This window comes from Nicrophorus vespilloides, unplaced genomic scaffold, assembly GCF_001412225.1.
Source record: "Nicrophorus vespilloides isolate i.1.1-1 unplaced genomic scaffold, Nicve_v1.0, whole genome shotgun sequence".
NCBI classification, from domain to species: Eukaryota; Metazoa; Arthropoda; class Insecta; order Coleoptera; family Silphidae; genus Nicrophorus; species Nicrophorus vespilloides.
In genome coordinates this window covers 34,803-62,750 of record NW_017095577.1, presented here as the reverse complement: position 1 = coordinate 62,750, position 27,948 = coordinate 34,803, and the positions used below count along the sequence as shown (strand labels likewise).

General features: G+C 29.2%; 1 protein-coding gene across 1 annotated transcript in view; it reads right to left on the bottom strand.

The window, feature by feature from the left end:
• Nucleotides 1-1,217: 1,217 nt before the first annotated feature.
• The window catches only part of LOC108557554, a gene marked incomplete at both ends in the record, with an annotated part of 30,670 nt that continues 3,939 nt past the window's right edge, over nucleotides 1,218-27,948 (bottom strand). Inside the window, one exon of the mRNA XM_017914114.1 lies at nucleotides 1,218-1,328. Coding sequence (XP_017769603.1) covers nucleotides 1,218-1,328 — 111 coding nt within the window. The remainder of the gene's footprint in view (nucleotides 1,329-27,948) is intronic.

Sequence of the window (27,948 nt, the reverse complement as noted above, 5' to 3'; positions counted from 1 at the left end):
TTTCTGAATAAGAAATATCTTAAAAATGGCTCTTTCATTAAATATCAGAGTCTTTGTCTATAAGACTATTGTGAAAGATTAATAGTTTTTTTTTATTCCACAGAATGCCTCTAAAATATATTCCATATTACAAAGTTCATAGAGAAAAAGGTTAATGCTATACTACTTTTAGTAATAAGGTGGTACACTACTAGTGTTTTCCTTCTAAAGACATCTTTATTTTAGTATTAAAACTACATTTATTGTATAAAGCTTTATTTTCATTTGGGGAAAACAACCCTAGCATTATATGACTTCTTGCGACATCATATGATACGTTAAGACATTATTCAATCTTTTCGGTATCAATTTTCAGTTGATGCTGAAAAAGCTGTTATTACACCGTGTCGACGTTCTTGATTAGTTCATTCTATATTATTTACACGGAGAAGCGCACGATCTTATACAACTCAAATTATAAGCTTCAATTGGAAATCAATTGCGTCTCGCAGTTTTCTCATTAAGAATATCGTTTACATGCAACTCACCAAACTGGTATTACATTGAATCGTGCCCTCCCATGCGGAGATTCGATTACAATCATTAACAAGATTTTAATAGCGTTTTCTTATCCTTTACCAGATTCATTTTCTGATAATGAACAAAAAAAATATATATAACGTTGAGTCGAGAAGAAAATCCGCTTTGATGTCCTTCTGTGCAGCTTTCGTATACGTTTTTTCTTATTTTCTCTTTCCACTCTTACCCTTCGTCTTCCGGTCTGCAATTAATTCCCGTTCCGGTTTGTTCCGATAATTACTCGCCTTGCGGTCGACTAAATTTCCTCCTCCGTTACTTTCGGTCGTCGTAAATCTTCCATTTGTAACGGAAAAAAAGAATGGAGAAGAGAGAAAAAAATGTAGGCGAGCACACACAAAAGCCGGAAAATCTGGCGAGGGTTACGTAAGGCGAAAACTCGCCTGGGAAATCTGCGCGCGTTATCGAATGGACGTGGAAAATATGAAAGAATTTCGCAACAATGCGAAAATCCCATGCCTACTAATTACCCAGCAGAGATCCATTCTGTTTTATATATAAAATAGATTCTAGTATAAAGAAGGGGTTTTCGCTGTTTTTTGCAGCGTGAATTTCTAATTTGATGTCGATATTGGTTAGTCTGGGGAAATGGGAAAACTGAAAGAGAGATAGATTGGTAAAGTTTTGCGGAGTAGACTCACTTTGGCAATCTGCTTCTGCAATTTGGCAATGGTCTGCTTGTCTCGTTGTTCGGTTTTCTGGGCATCGTCCAGGGCCGCCTCCAATTCCGCCACGCGGGCTTCCAATTTCTCCTGAAACATCAACAAAAGGAAAACAATGAGATTCACGTCTGAAGCATTGGTTTCAAGTTTAAAGTTTCTGTTCGATCCGGACAGATATTTGATATATTTGTATGGGAGGAGAAGGCTTCGCCAAGTAGTACTGGTGGCGCAGATAATAAAGACATTCTTGATATGATTTATAGCAGCTACTGAAATAAATCTTGCAGCTTGCTACACTGCAATGCGGGCGCGAACGCATTTCAAATGTAGATGTTAAACATGTGTAACTTCTAAATCTTCTAACCAAAATTCATAAATACATACAGCATACAAATATTATCAAAATTTGTAATAATAAACTAAATGTCTAAATTTCAACTATATTCTGTTTTCAATATTTGACAGCTGTCATTCAAAACATACAAAGCTATAATTATCAAAATGAGTAATAACCATCTAAATGTCTATATTTCAACTAAATAAATAAAGTTGACAAAATTTAATGGCAATTCCCATTTAGTTTAATACTTTTGACAACTGTCATCCAAACAGTTACATTTACTATAATTTAAACTAGTTACATGCACAATTCAGTTTAATAATAACATACAGTTTTGTATACTTCATTCCATAAAAAAATAGCAAATATTTGACAGCTGTTATTTTAATTTATTTTTCATTTATAGTAATAACATATAAAAATGATCTTATATATTTTAAGTATACCACTAATTTCAAGGATAATGCAAGTTATAACCGTCTTCTTTCTAGACCCAACACATTTCTAGACAACTGAATAAGACAACTTCGTTAACTGAATCAACACTTACTAATTACTAATCTTTCCTGAACATTTTCTAGAAAATTATAACAATACTATACTAGGCATCTTCAAAATGTAGTATAATGCATGTCCCTTAAAGAGTTAAAGCAATTCATATAATAAAATGTGCAATTATTTGACAGCTGTCATTTTCATAATTTTATTGTCATTAAGAGTATCTCTGAACTACAAAGTTCTATAAAATATAAGTCCATCTGAATCAAACAGAATTTTTTGAATAATTAAACAATATGTAATGTGGATAGTATTTGAATGGGTGATAATCTAACAATCTGGTTGTCAAAAATCATTTAAGAGACAAGCCTTTTATCATATACAATTACTATTTCTACATATAATTCCTGTAATTCTTATGGATTACAATTTTGTTAAAGAGCTACCAAACTTTGTTTATAGTATGAAGTTTGAAAGTGCTATAAAAGGTGAGTAAATGCTACATAATGCTACACCACTGTTTTAAGTACTCATAATGTAAACAATATCTGAGCACTTTAAACTTTATGTCTTAATCGTAATTATCTTCAAATTTAAAACTAGTAATAAAAATACTGATTACAATTTTTAAACAAACATTTAAAAAATGATAATAACACACAATAATAATAATTTGGAATTATATAATAAAACCCAAATAAAAATAATGTCTTTTCAACTGATATTACTTTATTATTCTAAGAAAGACAAGATATTTAAGACGATCCCTGTCACAAATAAGTGACGTTTATGATTGTCAATTTCTTACATAATATTTGACAATATGTTATATGGATATTTAAAATTAATGTTTGTTTTAACTTGAAAAATCTCTTAAATATAAAGTTTGTCAGTTAACAAATTGATTGTTGAAGATCATTTTTAATATCATATAACGTCAACGTCAAAAAATAACCGATTTGTTAACGTTAACAAACGTATATTCAACCAGGCGTTAATATAACAGATGGACTTGTATTCCTTTTATTTTCTCATGGTCATTATATCGTGCTGCTCTACTACTTTTCTCTTTCATTCTGCTTGTAGCAATTATTTTCTCTTGTTATTTCTTCGTTTATGTCATTCCAATTATTTTTAATGAAACATCCTAAATATATATTTTTTTTCAATAATATTTAAAGCTAGTTAATAAATTATTTGCTAAAAAAACATTAACAATTTAATAGTTGTAAACAGATTGTTTCATAAAAATTCCACTCAATCTGCTGCAAAGTGGAGGAACGAGAATGGTATGAATTGTGGACGGTCGTTCTACGAGCACTTAAGTTAGCATTCCCATGTCAGGAACGAAGCAAATTGACATTTTAACACAATGCAATTATGTGTAGCTGTGTAGTTTAGAAACTACACTCAACTTCGCGAGAATCTAAATTACTTAGTATTCCGCTGTCCTTGCTCTCAACAGCAATCAGAACTGTAACAAATAGTTATTAATGTATACATTATATACCAGCGTTTCTCAACCTTTTAACACTACACATTTGTTTGTAGTTGTACAGCGATCCAATTACTAAAAGTATTTCACATGTTCATTGCTTTGACATTAGCTGTCATAGCGTAATTTTTTGACAGCTGTCATTTTGTCATTTTTTCCCAATTTTGGGTTGCGAGGTTAAGTCTATGGACTATAGTCATTATTACAATTATATAACGTTGTATAATTACATTATTTATAACAGTAACAAAATGGTAAAGTGAGATATTCATTTTGCAAAATCGTTCGGATTTAGTTCTTAGTTTCGCCCAACTACAATTCCTTCTTCTTTGGGGTAAAAACTGGATAGATAATTTATAGTGTGCGAGGGCGGATTTATACGGCCCATAAAAAAGTAAATCCCGGATCTATTCAATCAATCAACCTAAAGGAATTTTTTCTTCTTCTTCGTATTCCTATCTTTTTTCTTCTTTTTCTCTGTTCCATCTTTCCTCTCTTCTCCATCTACGTCCTTCGTTGTGCGTGTGATGGACTTGGAATCCCCTCACTTAATCTGGCATTCCGCAACACTCTGAGCTTAGACATCGTCTGACCAAAAGACCCTTTCCGTGCGAAACTCAATACTAGTTTTTGGGAGGGCAGGGGAGGCGTCGATGATGGTGGTGGTGGTAGGGTAGAGCATTGTGCGAGTGTGTGCGAAGCGGGGGCGGCAGTCGACGTTAACACCGCCAGCACCTGCCACCGCCAATAAATCCAGCAAAAACACACACAGAACAGACACACGAACATACACTTAATGCCCTGAAGGGACACTCAGCAAATAAAAAATATATAACGCGATCCCACAGTTCGGTGGGGCACGTCCGGACAGGCCTAGGGGACCAAATAGAAATATATATGAATCTCTTCCATTTCATTTGATTCCCTTCTGTTTCTGGATGAAATTGCATTAATGCTTTTTCCATGGAGAATGTGTGCATTTGTGTCTTACATTCCACCTTTTTCCTTCGAGATTTATTTCTTTACTATTTGGTGACTATTTATATAGTTAGGTATGAACATATAATTAACCAATTTCAGAAGTATATAACATTAAATGATTGATAAAAAAATAATACAAATATAGCTTACACACTTTGCGCGAAAAACTTGTAATGTTTGTCAGGACTACCAACTATTATTGTTTTTCATTGAGTTCAACGACAACGACGATGTAATACCTGTTTCATGTAATATACACCAGCGTTTCTGACCTTTATTTTCTCAACCTGTTTGTAGTTGTATATCGACCCAATTGCTAACAGTTTTTTATTTGGGTTTGACATATGGTGACAGCTGTCATTTCTAGAGTTTAAACGAATTACGTATATGTTACATATGGGGCATACTAATTTTAGAAAGGTATGGGTAGGCATGACACAAAAAAGGTTTGGAAACAATGGACTATATCAAAATCTCGACCGTGTTAAAATCCCGACAGCATCAAAGGAGTCTCCTGTTTATACAATACGACGTATAGACTAAGATACTTCGTAGATGTCTCTTATGCTTAGTTTATATATCAAAAATACCAATTATAATAATAATAATGGTTGAACATAACCTCATTCTTGAAGATAACCTCATGTCAAATAATAAAAGTTACTGTCGGGATTTCTAATGTTGGGATTTTAACTGGGAATTCGGTTGAGGGATTTTGATGCGAACCGATTAAGAAAAATATCAAATATAGTAAAACCTCGGTTCTCGAATGCTTCGGTTTCCGAACAAATATACAAAACAAAAACGACTCAGTTTCCGAACATAATTTGAGTACTAACATGTAACATCAGATATTCGATGATAGAGGGTGAGTATATCCACCTTTCACGTCAACCCTCCTTTATATAGATAAAATGAAGTTACATGAAAAAAATGTATACAAAATTCTTCAGAATAACTGAGGAAAAATAATTTCAATTACAAATTAAAACTTCCTCTACAAATAAAATAGGTTATTAAAATACTTATTTTTGTGTTTATAATAATATTTAGAATAAACAAATTGTTTGCTTTACTTAATGTATTTTTTTTTTATAATTTATTTGTAAACAGATAGGATTTAAGTCAAGTGCATCATCGCAAATATTTTCGCAGCGTGTACTTCCGCCTAGTATAGCAAATAACAAAATGTAAACTAAATATTTGAAATCCGTCCAAGTATTCAGAGGAAGTCTCTCTGATATGTTTACTAGAGGGTATATACCGAAAATTAAATATTATCGCTTACATTCTTTGGCAGCAAACGGAAGATTTGTTGTGAACGCCCAATATTTATTTACAATTTAAAATATTTATATCAACACATTTAAAAACTAAAATTCACTTCTTCCATCTAAAAAAAAAACTGTAATAAGGACATGTTCTTAGTCCTTTTTTCTATTTGATTGTGTTGACTGTTTGATTAATATTTTTATAATTACTAAATATTAAAAAATACATTAAAAATTTCAGCTAAATTTAATTAAAACAATTAATTATCTTGCCATTGCCATTGATATGTAGTTTTTATTTGTTTGAATGTATTTTATACAAATATTTCAGAATTAGAACAAATAATATTTATAATTGATGGCAATGGCAAGTAAAAATATGGAAAGTGCTTTAAAATTGAGAACGCTCATAAATAAAAATAATTAATAGAAATGGATTTGTTTCACATTAAAAAGAAAATGAAAAATATTTGCAAGAAAATGAGGGAAATGTCATCTGTCATATTAAAAAAAATGTGATATAAAAAGTAAACTTTTCTTGACAATAAAGGAGTTCCACTCTTTATTTGAGTAAACTTTTCCAGCACCAAATAGAGTGATAGAACAAAAAAAAAGAGAAACAGGGGGATAGACGGAAAACGGTTATTGGAAAAACACTAAAACACTTTTCCCATCCCCGCCAATATTATTCGCGCCTTTTTTTTGCCCTCCGCCGTGGTACAGTTATGAATAATATTTTTTTGCAGTCGCCGGAAGGGCGGTTGGTGCTTTTGTGATCCATAACTAGTTATCGGTTTTTCCGGTCGGGTAAATCGCGAATCAATCAATCGCACGCCGCCCCCGCTTGATACGGGCGATATCGAGGGGGGGCGGCGGCGGCGGTGGTTTTCACTACAGTCTCTGGCTAAAGGCTAATTTATGGCGCAGGGCCCGATGCCGACAACGGCTTTATAGCAGATTACAAATCAAACGCCGGCTCCGGCCCTTTCGCTCATAATAACGAGACAAGCTTCGCACCCTCTCCCTGTACGTACAGGAAAAAAAATATATAGAAATAAATAAAAACGAGGACGCATTGTGTGTCTATACGCAAACCGGCGATGCTAGAGGGGAGACGAGGTAACCATACCCTTTGAATAAGCCCTTCGCCATTATTGCCAATCATCGATTGTTTTATTCCCAGTTGCCGGTGGCAACGGCACAACAAAATTATGTTACGCAATGATGAAATGAATTTCAATTAGCGGGCAAATCTGTGCCGCAAATGTCGTTCGTCATTTTATTAGGTGTGGAGGTTAGAGGGTTCGGACCTGACGCGAAGGGTGCAAATGAAATTTCCTAATTGCGTTTGTATTCGTCGTCTGCGTATGTACGAACGAGTGCGTGCGCGAGTGTGCGTATTTAAATTGAGTTTTGGTGTAAGGGTTTTAAGGGCCGATTTAGATGCGAGGGCACGGCAATGCCATAAAGCACGGGACTGATATTTCGCTTACGCCTCTTCCGACGACTCCGCCGCCGCCGCATGACCCCAAACAAGGGTACAGTCGTCGCCCTTTGCCTTCTCACTCCCTCCCCCCACCATTCGCACGTCTCGACAAGAAACATGAGCAAACAAAACAAAAAACAACCGAACAACGAAACAATTTCTTTCTTCGCTAATTTTCCGTCCTTAATGGAATTACTTTTCGCCGCTCATTTACATCTCAAATATTCCAATACAGGTAGCTTTCAACATTTAAAGATTTAATTTTCTCGATGCAATTACCGGTACTTACGATCGATGTCTTGAGACATAATTATAGTAAAGGCAGGAAACCATCATGTAACATATAATCAAGTATAAACTTGATTAATTACTAATGAATAATTATATTTCTCTATCAATAACTGTTCTCGAGAAATATATCTAAAGATTCGTAGACATTTTTTTTATAATATACTTTTACAATAAAAAAATTATATAAACTGTGAAAATTCTATATGGAAGCTATTCAAAATGTGAATGTAAACTTTCAAATTAAGGTATACATTACACTTTATAATCTCACAGTTACCGAATCTTGTTTTGGAAGAGATCTAAATGTAGCCGACTTGTGTAATATAATCCTAGCGTAATTTAAATTTCTCATGTAACTTAATATCTACGTGAAATAATAATTAAAGTACCTTTGGTGCTCTCCCACATACTCGTTTATTTTTTTTATATGTTGAATACTTAGTTCGTTCGTTCATAATTACATTTCATACTTTTATTTTTGTGGAAATATAAGTGTATATTTCATAATTGAAATCATTATTTTAAAGTATATATAAGTGTATTAAGTTTACATTTATATTTGAATATAAAGCGTAAGAAATACGTTTAATAATATACTAAAGTTAAACAAAGTTGGATGAGGATATTATTTGAAAATATGACTTTCTTATCAAATTGTTTCTACAATTTGTATACGGTGGGTGAATTATTCTTAAACTGATCATGGATTTAACATTCGCCTTAAACTTGACATCTTAATCACACAGTACATCCGTGGTCCCTTTTCCTCCGGAAAAAAAAGCTTAACATCACTACCACTATTCAAATTAATCGATTGCAAAAGTGTATATTCTATATGTTCGCAGTCCGAACTGTTCGTTAACCATTAACACACAATATTTGTTATCTTATTATTACTTTTATCGTTGTTGCTTCTTTAATGCAAAAAATATAGTAAAAATCTTTAAATAATTGACCATACTTTTTTGATTTTGTTCACTAACTTTTCTAAAATTTAAATTTTGATTTGTATCAAACAGTTGGAAACCATAATTTTTGTTAAATTTATGATTACATAATAAGAATACAGAGAAATTTTGGAATACGAATTTTAAACATTTTTTTAAAAATATTATATAGATTTTTTTTTAATTATTAATCGAAATTAATACTTTCAAATGTTACATTTATTTGAACAAATGTTCAAGCATGTTTTACATTTATAGTTTAGTATCATCTTAAGAGATTTATGATAACTATTGGACTATAATATTTAAGTTACAGTTACAGTTTACTGAATTTCTTTAAAATTTTAGTATGCATTGATATAAATTAAATAGTATTTCAGTGATCAGCGAATCGGGGTAAATTACATGTTATTTTCTGGAGGTTAATGAAGACTTTAACCAAGTAAAATATCGCCAATTTGTAAATGATTGAGGATGAGGAAGCAAGTAATAAAATGCTGAATTTGAGATATATAATAAAAATTATTAGATATATAATAAGAATTATATACAATTAAAACATTTATAGAAGAAGTAAATATTCAAAATACATTCAAAAACTTTGAAATATTTCCGAAAGTTAAGCAAAATAATTGTACTTGGGTGGGTGATCCAAATAGTCTTAAGAACTACAGTAATTTAAACGGTAGATATGTATGAAAAGCTTCGTAGTCAATGACCACTGATGTACAGTAAGACCTAGTTTAACGCTACCTCGATTAACGTTGATTCCATGTAACGTGGTTTACGTCGTTTAGCGCCTTGTCCTCTAAGAACGCATCTTACTACGATTGTAGTTAATAATTTTGTATATGCTTCAACTTTATTAGTTGAGTCATAGTTTCGATATATTAATGTCTTAGGTAATGCAATTTGTCTGGTTATAAATACAAGTAATCTGAACAATCTTATAAAATAGTAAAAGGAAATGTGATCATTATTATTAATGTGTAAAATTATTTCCCATACAACTGGAATTCGGTAATAATCCTCGTTATCATTTCGCCGCAGTTGCAAACATAAAATCTCTTCCCCGTGGAGCAATTGCGATTGTTATGTCCACGATATCTTACATGCTTCACATATCGACACGTAAGCCCCTTTGGCATAATAACAGCGTGATAAGCTGGAACGTCTTCATGAAAAGAATAATAAATGCATGATGATATTATAATCTATTTTAACTGCAGGATTATAATAATAACCGACAGACTGAAAAATCTGCATCCGCTTCAACAATAGAATATATAAACAAATGAAAAATAACATTAAAATTTAAGTAAAATTATGTAATTAATTGAACACATCACATATATTTACAGATATGCACGTAATATTATATAAAACAATACTTATTTTTGTATTTTTTGTACTGAGTATTGTATTACAATACCTCGCATAGTCCGGGTAATCCGTTAAGCCAATATCCCGGACTATTTAAAACCGCACTGATCAAGGAATTTCATAAAATAGAAATAAACCGGACAAAAAAGTGACTTGACTTGATAATCTAAATTTATGTATAAAAATAATGATTTATTATTTATTTTGCTCAATTAAAATTAAGTTTGTTTTGTTTTTCAAATTGGACTATAGTGAATCCGGACTGATCGAAGCCGGACTATGCGAGGTATTGCTGTATTGTGAAATGTCTTTAGGCGTTCTATTGATTTTTGATCCTAAGGCTAAAACCTACATTTCAAGAAGGCCACGAAAGATGTCCCATGACGACGCTAGGAGAAAACGGTCCCATCTTTAGAGCAGCAAAATAGAGTACATTGCCCATATGGGATTTAGGATGGAAATTGGTATATAAATGTGATAAATGGAAAGTCAGAAAGTGAATGTAGTACAGCAGTTTTTTATAATAGTATTTTTTTTAATAATTTTACAGAAATTGAATGTTTCAATATACAGCAATACCTCGCATAGTGCGGGTTCGATCAGTACGGATTCAGCAAAATAATGATCAATTCTAACCAAATTATCCGCATTATGGGAAGTATTATTGTTCTTATTTTTATGTATACAATAAATATTACTTTATTTTGTAATATTTTTAAATATACAGAAATTTATTTACAAATCGCTACAAAATTTATTGAATATGCAAATAAATAAATGAATAAAAAACTGCACCATACATAATAATAGTGCATTATGAATAGTTATTATTATAAACTACACAAAAATTCAATTGAAACTAAAATCACACGTGCTGTTTAATAGGTAAATTTGCAAATACAGAAATAGACTCAAAGCTGAACTAGATCTGCGGTTTTATCTTCGCCGTTTCCATTCCGCAACGAAATTTATTTTGACTTTTCCAAGAAAACGCTTCAAATATTTCACTTTGTAAATCGTTCCAAACACAAGATATAGCAATACCTCGAATAGTATGGGTAATCCGTTTAAAAACGTACTAATCGAGGATTTTAAAATCGGTTAAAACTAAACAGCACAAAAAGAAAAAAAGATATTTTTTTTTAACTGGACTATAGTGAATCAAGACTAATTGAGGCGGCACTATGCGAGAGCATAAAATGTATGAAATAAATAAATAAAAACGCTAATAAAATGTATGAAAATGTTACTTTTGTTACAACAAAACTAATATAATTCACGTATTAAAAGCTTCGATTTTCCAGTGTGGTTGGAAAGTTTGTAAAAGCTTTTACGCATTTCGCTTCAAATATAATTACATTATTTCGCTGCTAATATTGATAATCAATCTATAAAGTACATCACATTTTAATAGAATCATATTTTTTTTATATATATAAAAAGTAGTTCAATCATATTTTTAATGAAAAATGACAGTTCAAATTTAATTATTTATTTTATATATCATTCTATTTATTTGGAAATAAATCTGAAATTACATTTCGTTACAGCACTATTTTATGTTTTATTTATGTTGCATCATTTTTGCACAGATAAATACTGTATTTTACCTGCTACAGATTTTTGTTTGTTGGTTCCCATTTGGATATTGCACATAGTAATAATGCACATAAAACAATATTTATTGGACTTTGTCGAATTGTGCAAATTGTATCCAAAATAAAAAATCGTAAATACTAAAATAAAGGGAAGTAGTAATTTCAAAATAATACGAGTAAAAAATTGAGCGTTTCGTTTATTACCAATAAATATTAATGGTTTATTAAAACTTTTAAATATGACGCAACTTTTTTAAGAGTAGTTTAGAAAACTTGAATTAATAATATTTTGAAAAAAAAAATAGAGACAAAATTTTGGGCCATAAAATTGTAAATAATAATTAATTATTAAAATTATGTAAAAATGATAATTAATAAATATTTAAAATCAATTTTTATATAAATTTAGCAAAATTCGAGAACCGATTTTTTAAGTTTAAGAATTTTCATATGTATTTGACGTAACTAATAAATATATAAAGAATCAGAGAATATTTTCTTTTTCGGGCAATTTAACAAATTTGATAATATAATACTGAAATTGGAAAACCAGTATTTTCAATTTTTTTTTAATATAAAAAATTGTCTCTAATTTCTAGACACTTTAGTGTACTTTATTCAATTCATAGTTTAGGATCTTAATCTGAAATAAGCTTATATGAAAACATTTATTACTTATTAAACCAAACTAGAAAATCAAAGTATATTATCCATAAAAGAATATATACAAAACATTTTAATATAGATATTCCATAAAAGAAGAGTTTCAGAATTGCAAATTTTATGTATCCGAATAACTTAGTTCCAAAAGTGCCTAGGATACAGTTTAGCGGTGCTCCCTTGGGTCCCTATATGAGTTCGCACTATTCAATTTATGCAAAATCAATGTTTTGCCGAAACATATTATCATAAAGGTTCGTAATCTGCACAAATTTAGAACTAGGGGAACTTTAATATAAATCTATAATATTTTCATAATATGAAAAAAAAACGACTTCATTTTATATACAGCAACACCTAGCATAATTCGTCTTCACTATAGTGCGTTTTGAAAATTTCAAACAAAATAAATTTTAATAAAGAAAAATAAATTCTAAAAAAATTATAAGAAAATAATTTATTGTTTTTTCAATTTTTTTTATTATCTCATTCACAACCTGCCAATTCTTCGCAATAAGTGGAATGTTTTTGACCAGAAGACAAAAAAAAAGAAAATAAAAACAGAAACAATAAAATAGGCACGGAGCGGAACGATTTCCGTTAAATATAAATTTAACTAAAAAAAAATAATTCAATAACAAAAGCAACTTAACTAAAAAATAATCTTGACGACACTAAATGACTTAAAAGATAATCATACAGCACAAGAAAACAAACTTTGATTTAGTTTCTAAAGGGGTGGTCGAGGGTTTTGTGTCTGTGGGGGGGGGGTGTCACTATTCTCTAGTTATTTCAAATTAATTATATTTTTGTTTATAATTTTTTTGTATGTCCTCGAATAGTCCGTTTTTGAACAGTGCAATTACACGCACTACATTCAATAAATTTTTGATAATAATATAATATATTTCAGTGTCTTTATTAAGTATAGATATGTAGATTACAATCAGTAATTTTTCGAGATTTAAGATCTTAATAAAAAAAAGAAAAAAAGCTCAGAAACTGGTAACGATTAAAGGCCTTTACAAAACTATCGGTTTTGGGATTTCGGGTATTGATTTTTTGTCTATTTTGTGTACTAAATTTATTCTATTAGAGAATATACAGTAAGACCTCGTTTAGTGCTTTAGATGCATTTATGAAGATAGATCGCTAAACGAAACAGCGTTATAGGAGGTCATTTTAACACATAGCAAATAGAGAAACGACCAAAAATAAACAAATTTTATTTTAATTTTAAGTTACATTTATAGTAACTTGCATTATAATATGTTTTATATAACACAATCATTTGCACACAGAAATATTAAGTTTACTTTTGCGATGAAAATCGTATAGTTATTAATCGCTTTCTTTTTCTTTCATTAAGTAGACGATCGCACCCAAAACTCCTCTTCTTGCTCTTACACTGCTGTCAAAATGTGGATCATTTGATCAATGATTTCGGTTATCGTTTCTAAACTTTTTCTAGGAAAATTTGTAGCAAGTTCTTTTGGTTCTTCAGAATCACTATTTTCGCGATCTTTAATTACGTATTTTGCCAGTTCTTGAAGGTTTGCGTTGGTAAAGCCGTCAGGCAATAACTTCTTAATATCTTACATCTACATCTCAAACAAGCATAGATTCTGGGGAAGCAATGTTCGGGAACAATCGTATTATATACGAATCAATGAAATGCCGCGATAATTTGAATCTGGGTAAATTTTAGGCTTTTTTAAGGTTTACAGCAAACAGCGTTATAGCAAATAAGCGTTAATCGAGGCAGCGCTAAACGAGCTATATGGAATTAAGAACCAATCACCCATATAAATGAAAGCGTTGCTTAACTATCAAGATTAACATATTTATACAACTGTAGCATTTTAGATGTAAAAAAGGTTGTATATTAATAATGCTATTTTGTATATGTCAAAATATATTAATTTCGTAACAGATGAAATGTAATAATAAATTGCTGTGTATAAATTGGGGATGTATTTTGCGAATTGCATAATCAACTTGATTGACAATTTTGTAAATGCAAAGGCCCGGTATGCGCCGATGAAAATGAACCATAAATACTGTTGTCCGTCCGCCCCCCCCACAGGGATCTCCCCAAAGGTTTTCCCCCTATCTATTATATATATACATAGTGTGACGGCATCTACTGTCCTGATAAAAATACCTTTAATCTGACAGCATGAATGGCGTACGACCGAACCCTAAACGAGACAATGAAAATACTTCAGGATCTGATGGACAGGTCGATGACTTGGTTTAGACTACGTCGATTGATCCCTGAAATCCCAAGCAAATTCCCTCCGTCTAATCACCGTCCTACGACTAATCTCGTACCTCTCCCCATATCACGTTCAGACATATCGATTTGTACTATTTCACCGCAAAATGTATGTATTTCCATCTAAACCAATAAAGTTGAAGAATATGTATAGAAATTAGATTGTGTAAATCTTCAAATACACTTAAATAAGAAAAAGTTTCTTCTTGTGCAGTTTATTTTTCTGCAGTTTTAAAGTTCTCGCTTAGTCCGGTTTCACTAAGATCGTTTAGTGGAAACGCACAATACGAGATATTTACTAAATAATATATCATGATTATTTATTTATTCCTATATATCCTCAAAAAGTTCACACTCTTCATCAATATTTTCTATACTTAGAAAAAGTTTTTGTTTATTTCAATATTTGGTTAAAAACGTTCATTATATCAAATAGTTAAGCAATTCCTTCCAAGAAGAACGCTTCTTTAAATCTTCATTGTCAGAGGTAACGTAAAATGAGATAAGAGTTTTTGTTCTGAAAGAATTTCATAATTTTTACCAATAAATATAGATATTGTCATGCAATTCTATTAAAAATAGTATTAACTTCTCCAGTAGGACGCATATTTCTATCGTATACAATTGAGTATTCTTAGTATTTTTATATGAGTTTTGATAGAAATTACTTTGGAATTTAATGGAAAGTATACAATTTTCCCATTACTATATATCTTACGTTTAGTAATAAGCAATCGAATGCATTGTCAAAAAAAAACATGTAAAATATGAGTGGAATAGATTATATAATGCAAATAATATTTATTTGTTTATTTATGTTACATAATCTGGCTGCAAACAATGAAGTATGCTTACATTTTATTATATAAATATACAATTAAAATTTAACATTTAATGTAGATACAAATATTTAATATTAAAAAAGTACTAAAAACAAACAATTTTAAAAGAAAAATCATAATTTATATAATTTTAAAGCAGGTATAACGATTAAATTAAATTAATTAAACAAGTTTTCTTTTTAGAAATTATATCAGATTGGATTGTAAAAAGTATAAATACATGCTGCTACCGCTATATCATTTCCGTTAATGATAAAAAGTAGGTAATCTGTCCGACAACATGGATTAACTAAGATAATGAGGATGTAGCCCTTTTTTTTAATACACGTAATTATTATTTGAAACAATTAGTAATTTCTAGGAAAGAAATCCAATTCAATTTATTAAGCTACAGTGTAATTGATGACACGGAATGAGTGGGACGTTCTTTGTTTTTCCTGTATTAATCTAAGTAGGCTGATTATGAAAATTTGTAACGACTCCATTCACGCACGCATCTTCTTTACTTGTATAAAATCATTTTGTATATCAAATATTTCGAATTTATAGTAAAATTTGTAACTCAAAATTAGTAGATTAAAATGCTTGGTTGTAGACAAATTTAAGTTATATAATAGAAATTGATGCGTTTGTAAATAATAAAGTAACTCTGGTTACATTAGAATCAACAACAATCATTAGTTTCATAAAACTACGAAACCATTAGAAATGAATTATGGCTAAAAAATTCTACTATGACTTACATTTATATTTCTACAATTTTCGGTTTTCCAACAGATTGAATGAAACGATTAAAAGATTCCTCTGTAACTTACATTTTATTATCATACTCATTGATAAACTCATTTTGAAAAACTAGTTTACTTGAAGTATCATTGGTACATGTTACAGATATTTCTTTAAAAATGAAGTATAGCAATACTTCACATAGGCTTTGATTAGTCCAAGTTTATTATAGTCCGATTTTAATTTTTTTAGACATTTAAAATTATTTTTGATCGTTATTTCTATAGTAAAGTCTCTAAAGTACTTATGCGATTCTAAAGTACTCAATTAATCCGGTTTCGAACAGTCCTGAATATTGGTGGAACTGAGTGCGGATTTACTACTATAAGACGGTTTGAAAATTTCACAAAATTATTTTTCTGCAGTTTTAAAGTCCTCGACTAGTCCGGTTTCAAACAGTTCGGGGTATTGGTGGAGCAATTTTTATTGTTTGAAAATATTATTGTTTGTACACAAATTTAATTTAAGTTATATAATAGAAATGGATACCTTTGTAACTAATAAAATAACTCTGCATTAGTTAGTTAGTTATTACATATAAAATAAACAATATGTATGCATTATAAATTATGTAATATTTCTTAAATATCGTCGGTAAAATCAATCATAAATTTTGAAAACAATTTGATTTTCATTATAAGAATGATATAATTGTACACAATATAATAAACTAATTATGTAGAGTTTGGTTTGTGTATACAATTACCAAGGTGTGATATTTTGTTTTTATCAAACTTGTAGTATAAATAGTGTAAGCTACTATTTGTCTTTACTGAAAACCCCCATACAGATGGTATCATTATCAGTTTTATCTTCTTTTATACTGGTGCCCGTCTTGTCTCTTCTTGGCTTTACTTATCGCTGTTCCTTGTTATCCTCAACACTGTTTCCACAACACGACTTTTTTGCCTTTCCGTTTACTGTTTGCTTTAAAGTAGTCGTAACTTCTATCTATGTATTACATTTTCCTTTTATTTTTATTATTTTTGTTCCACCCTTGTCGTATTTGTTGTTTTCATCCAAATATAATCTTTGATGTTAAAAGATAATTCAAAAAAAAAGTTTTATAAAGCTTAAATAAAAAATAATTACATTGATTATTCTATTACAAAAGTGATTGCTTCAAACATAATTAGATTAGTACTTAAATGGTCGTAAATTGAGGTATCGTAAAACGAGGTAATACTGTACATACAAATAATTGGGAAAAATATGAGTATCCAATTGGAACAGGAAACGTATTAATCGAATACATTAATATTAATGTTAGATTAGTATCTATTACTTAATTATGATTAAATATTTGAATATTTAGATACTAATTTGTATAACTAAAAGCAAAATTAATAATGTAATTAAATATTATGAATAACAATTCAAAAAAATAATTTAATCTGACAAATAAATTAAAAACAGGTTGAATAACCTTCATATAAATTTTGTAATTCAATATCACCTCACATAGTACAGCTTCGATCAGTGCGGATTCACTATAGTACGGTTTGAAACAAACATTTCTAAACAAAAGTAAATTTTAATAAAACTAAATAAAAATAAATTATAAAATTATTAGTAATGTTTCGACAACCTTATTAGTACCAAGGTTTAAGCCTCGTTTTACACGGCTTTTACACGGTAAAAAATAAATGTTGAAAATAACCTGTACTTTAAATTGCATACTTTTCGATTTAAACGGTTTTACATTGAAAAAGTTACAATTTCGATTTTCTCAGGAACCTTTCTACCGTGTAAATCGGGGGATATGTGTGTTACAATCGCTATTTTTACTTGTAAAATGAATTTCCCAACATAGACATCACTGTAAGAGCAGAGAACCTTTATAGTATAGTTTTTGATTTTACACGGTAAAAAATAAATTTCGAATAGTTTATGTTTTTTTGCATAGTTTTTGATTTACTCGGTTTTTCATTCAAAAAGTTACAATTTTCATTTACACGATTTTCTCAGGAACCTATTTACCGTGTAAATCGAAGGATTACAATCGCTATTTTTATTAGTGAAATTAATTTCCCAACATAGACATGACTGTGAGAGATGAGAGCCGCAATTTATTATCAAAAAAGCCACAAGCCTCATTTAGTGCGGTATCAAACAGTAATTACCCGGTCTATGCGAGGAATCGTTTTGAATTTTTAATAGAACAGTAGCAGTAATTATTTAATGAAATGTTAGATAATCATTACAGAAAACTGTCGCACATAAACAACTGGAAAATCCCGACAATTATAATAAGATTTTTCGTCCGTTTTTACTTCATTTCCCCCATTGTCGCGTTCCGTCTATTCAGCAAACATCGGAGCGTAGAGACAGGAAAACTAGTAAAGGGAAAGGGAATGCGTATAGAGCAGACAAAGAGTGAGAGTGAGAGAGTAGAATTTAATTAATTGCGAAAGGCTTTCACGGCCGATATCGTACGCGGTAATTAACGTAATTAATTAATAAGGATTCGAAGCGACGTCTTTTCGGCATTAATTGTTCATTACACGAGGAGCGAGACGCACGCTAAACGCTAAATAATTAATGACACCATTCACTTGGCCGAGCGAAAAGCACAAAAGAAAATCACACAAGAGAGACAGTTGGGGGGCGGGAAAAGTGGAAAGAAAGAAAAAAAAAGAGGAGGAAAAACTAGCGACGGGAAAAGATGCATTGTAGCGAATGACCTGACGCTCTATCGAAAAGGTTTTTTTTTATATTGGATGGCAGCCAATATTATTCAATAAACTGATTACAAATGCCCGCATTATGGGGAGCAAAGAATGGTTAATTTCATGTGCACACTATGTATGCAGCATTATTTATCCAATTAACCGTTATATGTGACCACAGAATGTATAATACTGTGAATAGCAGATGCTTAACAATTTATATTCGATGCACAATTTTAACATTTATTTTATAGTGTGTACACGCTTTGCAATTTTATGTAATTGATTTTATTGACAACTTAAGTGAAACATCGCTTCTCGAAAATCTCGTTTTTTTTTAATAATTCTGTTCTCGAACAAAGTGAAAAAACATTGTATTCCAAAAAAAAAAAACTAATAATCAAGTACGTGATATGACATGTTGAATTTAGGGATTTCGGTTTTAGAACAATCATTAGAAACGAAAGATTCTATAACTTACATTTATATTTATTATATAAATATATATAAACAAGTATACTGAAAATCTGGTAAGTTATATGAAGAGTTGTATAATGGTTTCGGATTTCTAACAGCCATTAGAAACAGATTATGGTCAAAAGATTCCACTATGACTTACATTTATATTTATTACATATTTTTTAGAAGAAGGTTTTTGTATTCAAATAAGATACTGATAATCAGGTAAGTGATATGACCGAATTGCATGGATAGTTTGTTTCGGTTTTCGAACAGCCATTAGAAATTATAGTCAAAATATTCTGCTATAACTTACAATTATATTTATTATATATCTTTTAGTACAGAAAATCAAAAGAGATACTGATAATAGGTAAGTGATATGACCGAGTTGCATGGGAAGTTTAATAGTTTCAGTTTACGAACAGTTTGAACGAAACGATCAAAAGATTTCAATTGTAACTTAAATTTATATTTTATTGTCATATTCATTGATAAAATAACTTTCAATACAAGTTTACTTAGAGTATCATTGGTACATTTTACAGATATTCCTTAAAAATGAAGTATAGTTATACCTCGCATAGTGCGGCTTTGATTAGTCCGAATTAATTATAGTCCAGTTTGCAAATTTTTAGACAAATTTTTGTTTTTTTTCTATACATAAATGATCGCTTTTTTCTATACTAAAATCTCGGTTTATGCGATTTTAAAGTCCTCAATTAGTCCAGTTCCAAACACGGTTTGAACATTTTATAGAATTATTTTTTTATACATATTTTTTCCCCATTTAAACATTCATATCTCTTCTATGCAGTTCTAAAGTTCTCGACTAGTGCGGTTTCAAACAATCCGGAATATTGATGGAACCTAGTACAGATTTACTATAGCAAATGTTTTCTCATTATACATTCAAGTCTCTTTTATGCGGTTTTAAAATCCTCGATTAGTCCGGTTTCAAAAAAATCTGGAAAAAATTGCTGTATTTTATAATACAAAAATATATCATTTTCCATTTACAAATAATAGTTTAAAATATAATATTTTTGATATAATTGTATTAAATTTTATTTGTTTATAGAACTCGATAAAAGTTACATTATTTACATTAATAAAAGGTAAATCGATTATAAAATTAACCAGTGTAGTAAAAGTCTATTATGTCTAGTGAATTAATTATTATAACATTCATAATAAATGAATCACTACGGTACACATTCTCTTCTAATATTATTTTACCTCCAGTTTATCGACCTTTTAAGAGCAAGTAGATCAATATTACTGGATGGAACTTAAATTAATTAATCCTTCAAATTCGTATTATTTTTTTAACAATTTCTTATATAATACTTTTATATACTGTAATAAACAATTATAGGCAAATAAACTAAGTTATATAATAGTTTTAATATTTTACTATATAGATAAAATGTCACAAGTCTAGTTCATTTTTAACTACCAAGAAATGTTAATAAAACTAGAAAAGGTTTGATAAAATGTAACTTAAAACCACTTAACAAATAAATTGTTAGACATTTTCAATTATTTTCCTATAAACAAATAATAATAAACATAATTTATTGAATTCATACTAGATAAATAAAAATTGATTCAAAAATAATATTGTAAAAATAAAAAATGAAAACAATTGAGATTAAGATTGTCAAAAATGCTTTAATTGTTAACAGTCGAGAATTTCAAGCCTATTAAAGAGAACTATTTGAGAACTTTAGAACTACATAAAAGAGAAATGAATAAAAGGAATAAAAAATTCGAAATATTCAAATTGCAGATGTAATCGACTTTAACAACTCAGAAAACCATAAGAAGAAAAAGAAAACTTTCATGACTATAAATTTATATTCTGATACGCACAGCTTGGAATGTAGTGAGAATGTGAAAATTAGCAACATTTAGTTGCAAATAAGCTTCAGCCTGAACTTAATAGTTTTTAATGATGCAGTAAAAATAATAAATGATGGCGGAAAGAGTAGCGGTCAATGGTACAAAAGGACTTTTTATGTGTACAATATATATAAGTTTATATATTTTTAAATAAAACTTAAGTCCTGGCTTCAACGTTATTTTCATAAGAGTTTCATTCAAAAAAATATAACATATTTTATTAGTAGTAAAATTTAACAATTTATGAATGATTTTTTCTACTACTTCTACTCTTAATTAATATTATTCATATACTTAATGTAAATAAATAGAATTATTTAATTTTTGTAATTTCTAATCATTCATAATCCTCTTAATTAGTTAAGATCACGTTATTTTTTCATAACTAAATAATAATCATTATGCTTACAGGCTAATGAAAATGTTAATACATGGAAAACATGTATGCGGTTTCTTTATCAAAAAAAACTGAAATTAGAGCAAGTAATTAGGTTTTCGTATTCGACGCCCATCGTTTGATTTATCGAAGGCTAATGACAATGTTTAAGCCCGGCGCATCCACATAACTCAGAGTTTGGGCAAAATTTGGAAAAGTGTACGGTATATTAATTATCGCCGTGGGTGTTTCCCAGGCGTTGCTAATTCGGACAAATGAAATGGACGCATGCATAATGAAATCGGGGAGCGGAAAATTCATAATTCAGAAAACGGAGCAAATGAAGCGAGTTATAATGTCATCGCACGCGACGACCTTCTGCGGTTTTTCCTACTACTTTCCCCATTATTATCACATATATATATACACAGTGCAAACTCACTTGTCGAACATAATTTATTCTAAAATGCAATTAATTGTTCCAAAACTTAAACCATGTTCTCATAACAAATTCAGGTAAAATTCAATGAAAATACTGAATATTTTAAACAAATTAATTAAAAATTACCAAAATGCGTGCAATTATATACTATAAATAGTTGATATATTAACTTAAATGTAAAAAAGTGCGAGAATTTTTTTAATTTTCACACTACATTCTTTCATCGTAATTTCCAAAAACTGAATTATTCGAAAACCTAAAAAAATCTCATAAGAAATTAGCGATAAATTGGATATGAAAACCCAAACTAAAATAAAAATTGACTATAATAAAGTACGAGAATTGAAGTTTTGACCGTAAATCGAGGTATTTCTTTGAGATTCTGCGATATTTCCTATTACATTCCTAATATTATACATAATTCCTAATATCTTAAAGAGTGTTCCTAAACCAAAACCATTTTCTTATAAGAAATGAATGTAAAATTATATATCAAAACAGAAATTTTGTTCGTAAACCGAGGTATTTATTTAGGATTCTGAAGTTTTTCACTGCCTTCCCATTATAAATATATATCAAATGGAACCTCGATTCTGGAATATAAAAAAAGAAATCTTAAGAGTATTAGAAAACTGACTTATTGAAAAAACCTAAGCCTTTTTCTCATAAGAAATTAATGTAAAGTTTTATATTAAAATCAAAATTATTTTATTATTAAAATCTTTGTGACTATATTTGATGCATAAAATTGTATCCAAAAACAATGAAAATATTTAACGTCTTAAAATAATTAATGAAAAATTACAATATTTATTGCAATTAAGCAAATATAAATACTATACATTGACTTAATTTTAAGAAAGTACGAGAACCGAAATTATGTTCGTAAACCTAGGCACTTTTTTGGGATTCTTCGATTTTTTCTACTACATTCCTATTATCCTATATATATACAGTAGAACCATAGAAACCGAAACCATTTTCTCAGTTCTAGAACTGCAGTTCCACTATATATGTTCATACCAAAAATAAATTTGTAAAAGTTATTAAAACTTGCAAATTTTCAATAAAATTATATTTATTAGATAATACTATGATAAAATGAGTATATCAAACTTAGTATCTCGGTTGTAGAATATAATTTATTTCTTAAGAGTATTCAAAATCTAGGTTATTGGAAAACCGAAACCATTTTCTCACAAGAAATTAATGTAAAGTTTGATTTCAAAACCCAAATGATTAATTATTGAAGTTTTTACAACATAAAATCTTAAACAAAAGCAATGAAAATTATTAACATCTTAAAAATTAAAGACATAATATAAATACTATAAATAGTTAATATATTGATTTAACTTTAAGAAAGTACGACAATCTTTGGGATTCTTCGTACTTTTGTAGAACTTTGAAAACCGCAACCATTTTTTCAGTTCGGGAACTGGGCAGCCCTAGAACCGTAGTTCCACTATATACATTTTTTTAGCCACCAAAAAGTAATTGGTAAAAGTTAATGAAAATTGCAATTTTTTGATAAAATTATAATATTCATGAGATAATATTAATATAAAATGAGTATATGAAAGATAGAACCTTAATTATGGAATAAAATTAATTTCTTAAGTGTTCGAAAACTGAATTATTTGTAAACCGAAACCATTTTCTCATAAAACATTAATGTAAAGTTTGATGACAAAACCCAAATGATTGATTATTCAAGTTTTTATAACACTCGTAACAAATTAATGAAAATACTTAATATATTTAAGTATTATTACGAGAATCAAAATATTGTTCGTAAACTGAGGTATTTCTTTAACGTTGTTGTTTTCCTACTACATTCATATTATTATGATTATATACAAGGTGGAATCATGATTCTCAAATATAATTATTTTCATAAGAGTGTTTGAAAACTGAAATAATTCGAAAACCGAAACCATTTTCTCGGATCAAGAACAAGGCAGTCCTAGAATCGCAGTTCCACTATATAAAATTTTACCTTTCACTTAGTTTCCATCATCGACAAACAAAATAAAAACGCAATGCAAACATAATCAGTTCCAATTTATTCACGTAATTGCGGAATTAATACATACGCGCTTTAATTAAAACACGACAAACAGAAAAATAATAATAATAGTAATCAAAGGCGCGGGGAGCGCATTGTTTGGATTCCATTTGCGCGATTCTCATTTTTTTTTATTCCATCAGCCCCCAGTATTTTCGAATTGCTTTCATTAAACAGTCGTTTGACGAACTGAAAATAATTCAATTATTGCCATTGGAATGGGAATGGAGGGGAGTCGCAGTCGTTATTAATTGACGCTGTGCAATGGTAAAAAAAATAAATTGCTAAAAATAAAATTGGAAAATGTATATATATATATATGCGAATTGATGTGAGTGTATAACGTCAGGGCTTGGGTCGACCAATTCGGAATCAATTCGTGTTTGCTTTCGCAAATGCAATTTGGCTAATTTTCAACAGCTGTTCGCCTATAACGAAATTCGTTTTGGAGCATCATTATTCGCAATCGGAACTGGCGCAAAGAACACTTGGTTATAAATAAAGAGATTACGTTCAGTCTAATTTTGACTTTCCTTCTTTTTTTTCGTATCCAACCTTTACACTTTTCACTTCGTATATACATGTTTGCTTCATGTCACGTTAATTTATTTTCTGCAATGAATGTGGTAGCTTTTGTGCTATTTTTTTTAATTTAACATCGTTTTTAACCTTTGAAGCTTAGGTACAACGTTGCATCATATATTTAACGTTCACAAGTAAATAGGACGGTGCACACTGCATGTAAACTGCGCAAGCGCTCATAAGTGTGCATGGATCCATACACATAAGTGTGTTAGATTTATGTCTCAACGACCAACCCGAACCCAGACCTTAATGGCCATTTGCTACTCGACTCCTTCAATTGTACAGTTCTGTCGAGATACTTTCGTACACTTTTCATACATGTTTCGTTTTATCATCCACATTTATTTACAATTTTCAACACAAAAAAAGCTTTAAACGAATTCCTGCTTGATAAATTTGGAATAACCATTTATTAACTGAAAAAAAAAACACAAAATTTTAAATATAAAATTTCGAATATTTAATCCCAGTATTATCATAGAAAACAGCTACAAAACAAATACATTTATGTACTTCCTTGTGTTGGTATTAAACAAGGGTTTCCTAAATTGGACCGTCTAACTTTATTTATTCATAGAAATAAGGAATAATGAATGAAAAACTGTTTTTTATACCTAAAATCTGTCAAATTTAAACATTTCATGAATTATTGAATTTTAGAATTCGTCCAATAAAAAAGCTAGGAAATTAACTAATTTTTATAATTATATGTTTTAATCGTACTAAGAAAAGGTTATCAAATTTGGACCATTTAAATATTGTTTTTCAAGAAATAGAAGAATATTTATAGAAATTTATACAATTCACAATCGTTTAAGAAAAATGAAAATAAAATATGCATCAATCAAAGCAACTGGTTTCCCAAGATGGACCACAAACTTAACTTCAATATCCTTACCTATATTTTAATCAGAAGTATTTTGTAGTTTTTCTACCCGTTCCAACACCTTGTGGACAAAAGTATGGCATTTAAGACAATGTATCATGACTTCATCCTTAGTTGACGTTTCTTCACATAAAATACCAAAATCATGTAGTGTTTGATATTGTTCTATGTTAAAAGAAATAAAGAATAAAAATACATCATTTATTCTAATTCAATAAATTTTCTACCTATATTTTCGCCCTCCAATTTGATGGGTCCAATTTAGGCAACTGATGATGATCCAACAGCCAACTTTGACGAATAATTGAAAATAAATTAGAATGTTAATCGCAAAAGTCATTGAAATAAATACTTTTAATCCTATCAAGTACTGAAGTACGTAAATTACCAATGAATAGTACATTAAACGCCAAGAGATGGCGTAATAAAATTTTCATTTTTTTTTTTGCATTCACATAAAACATAAACAATTTGTAGTATAATATTACACAGATTTATAATTTGAGTAAAGATTTGGAATTGAATTAAAATAATTTTAAAAAAAACGCGGTTAAACTGATTGAATAAATACATTATCATATAATAATTATTAAATATATGTATATCTAAAGATTTTATAAAGAAGGATCAAAAGAATATTGAAAATTAATGTATAATATGCAATATAAATACTTGTTTTTTTTTTATAATTGTGTAATCAATGATAAGTACAGACATAAATAACTGTAGAAAAGTAAATAAATTGCACAAAATTAGCACAAATAGATTAAATACTAATCATAATGTAATCTAAAATTGCAATAACAAACGTGATTAATACAAAACACATTATTGAAATCTGTTAAACAACCTTCGAGTACGAATAAAAGAATAGAAAACGACGTAGTTAAGTTGTTAGAATCAACAGGTAGTAATAGTGCTTATCGTAGACGGTAAGATGTTCTTTTTTTTTGTCAATTTTCTTTTTGCAGTAACGACTTATCTTATGCAATGTCTATTAAGTTCTGCCTCTACGAGTATGACACGACCATTATTACCACGGATCCGTCGAGAGATGTGGTTTTAAGTGACTAAGAACAACATGCACAAGATACATAATGTCGGTTTGGAGGCAAACACGACGCAGCAGCTCGACCGAGATAAACGGTAGTTTGCAGAACTGTGCTTAGTTTAGCCCAAATATATAGTTTAAGGAAATGAGACTAAGAATATTCCAAAATAATACAAAAGTTAAATAATCTGGTTTATTATAATTTGTGTGGTCAATAGGCCTTTGTACACATATTTTTTATGTATATTTTTTTAAATTTCAAAGTGTACCTTTGACAGTAATAATATTAGACAAGTACTATTTTCATGTATAATACGCATCATGATTTTAAATATATTTTAAAAATATATATGAATATTGTTTTCGTATATAGAGAGCACCAAAATTTGAAATATTTTTTCAAAATGTTAATGAATAAAACGAACATTTAACGAATCCACAGTAGTAATATATGCGAATTGTGTATAAAACACACCACGACTTTTTTAAAGGAATAAAACTAACTTTCAATAAAATTACAGTAATAATATACACAAATACTGTATAAGACACAACACACGTTATCAATATATTTCAAAACATTATCAAATAAAATTAACTTTGCGTATCGATAGTAAAAATATATACGAATACTGTTTTCGTGTATAAGAAGAATCGATAGAAGTAATATGTGAGAATACTGTTTTCCTATATGATTTTAAAGAGCTTTTCAAAATTTTAACAAATACAACTAACTTTGAACAAATCTACAATAGTAGTATTCGTATTCGTATAAGACGCATCATGATTTTAATTACTTTACAAAATTGGTCAAATCAACAATAGTAATATATGCAAATACAGTTTTCGTATATAAGACGCAACACGATTTTAAATACTTTTACAAAATTTTAAAAACTGAAACTAACTTTGAACAAATCGACAGTAGTAATAATAGTACTATTAGTGTATAAGACGCAACATCATTTTCATTACATTACAAAATTTTAACAAATAAAACTAACTTCGAACAAATCGACAAAAGTAATATATGAGAATACTGTTTTCGTATATAAGACGCACCATTAATTTAAATACTTTTTTTAAATTTTAACCAATAAACTAACTAACCTAACTTTAAACGAATCATCGTCTGTAGTAATATATGCGAATACTTTGTTCCGTGTATATTACGCACCATGATTTTATATTATTTTGTTTTTATTTAACGCATTAAGCGTATTACAATGGTCGAATAGAATTTTTCAGATTTCACTAAAAATATTGAAAATTTTAGAACAAAACATTTAATTATATAATCTTCATTTCAACACTCTTTAATTGATTGTTTATAATTGAATACGAATATATTTTCTTATATTTATTTATTTAAATCTATTCGTGTTGTGAATACAAAAGAAATTACATCTTTAA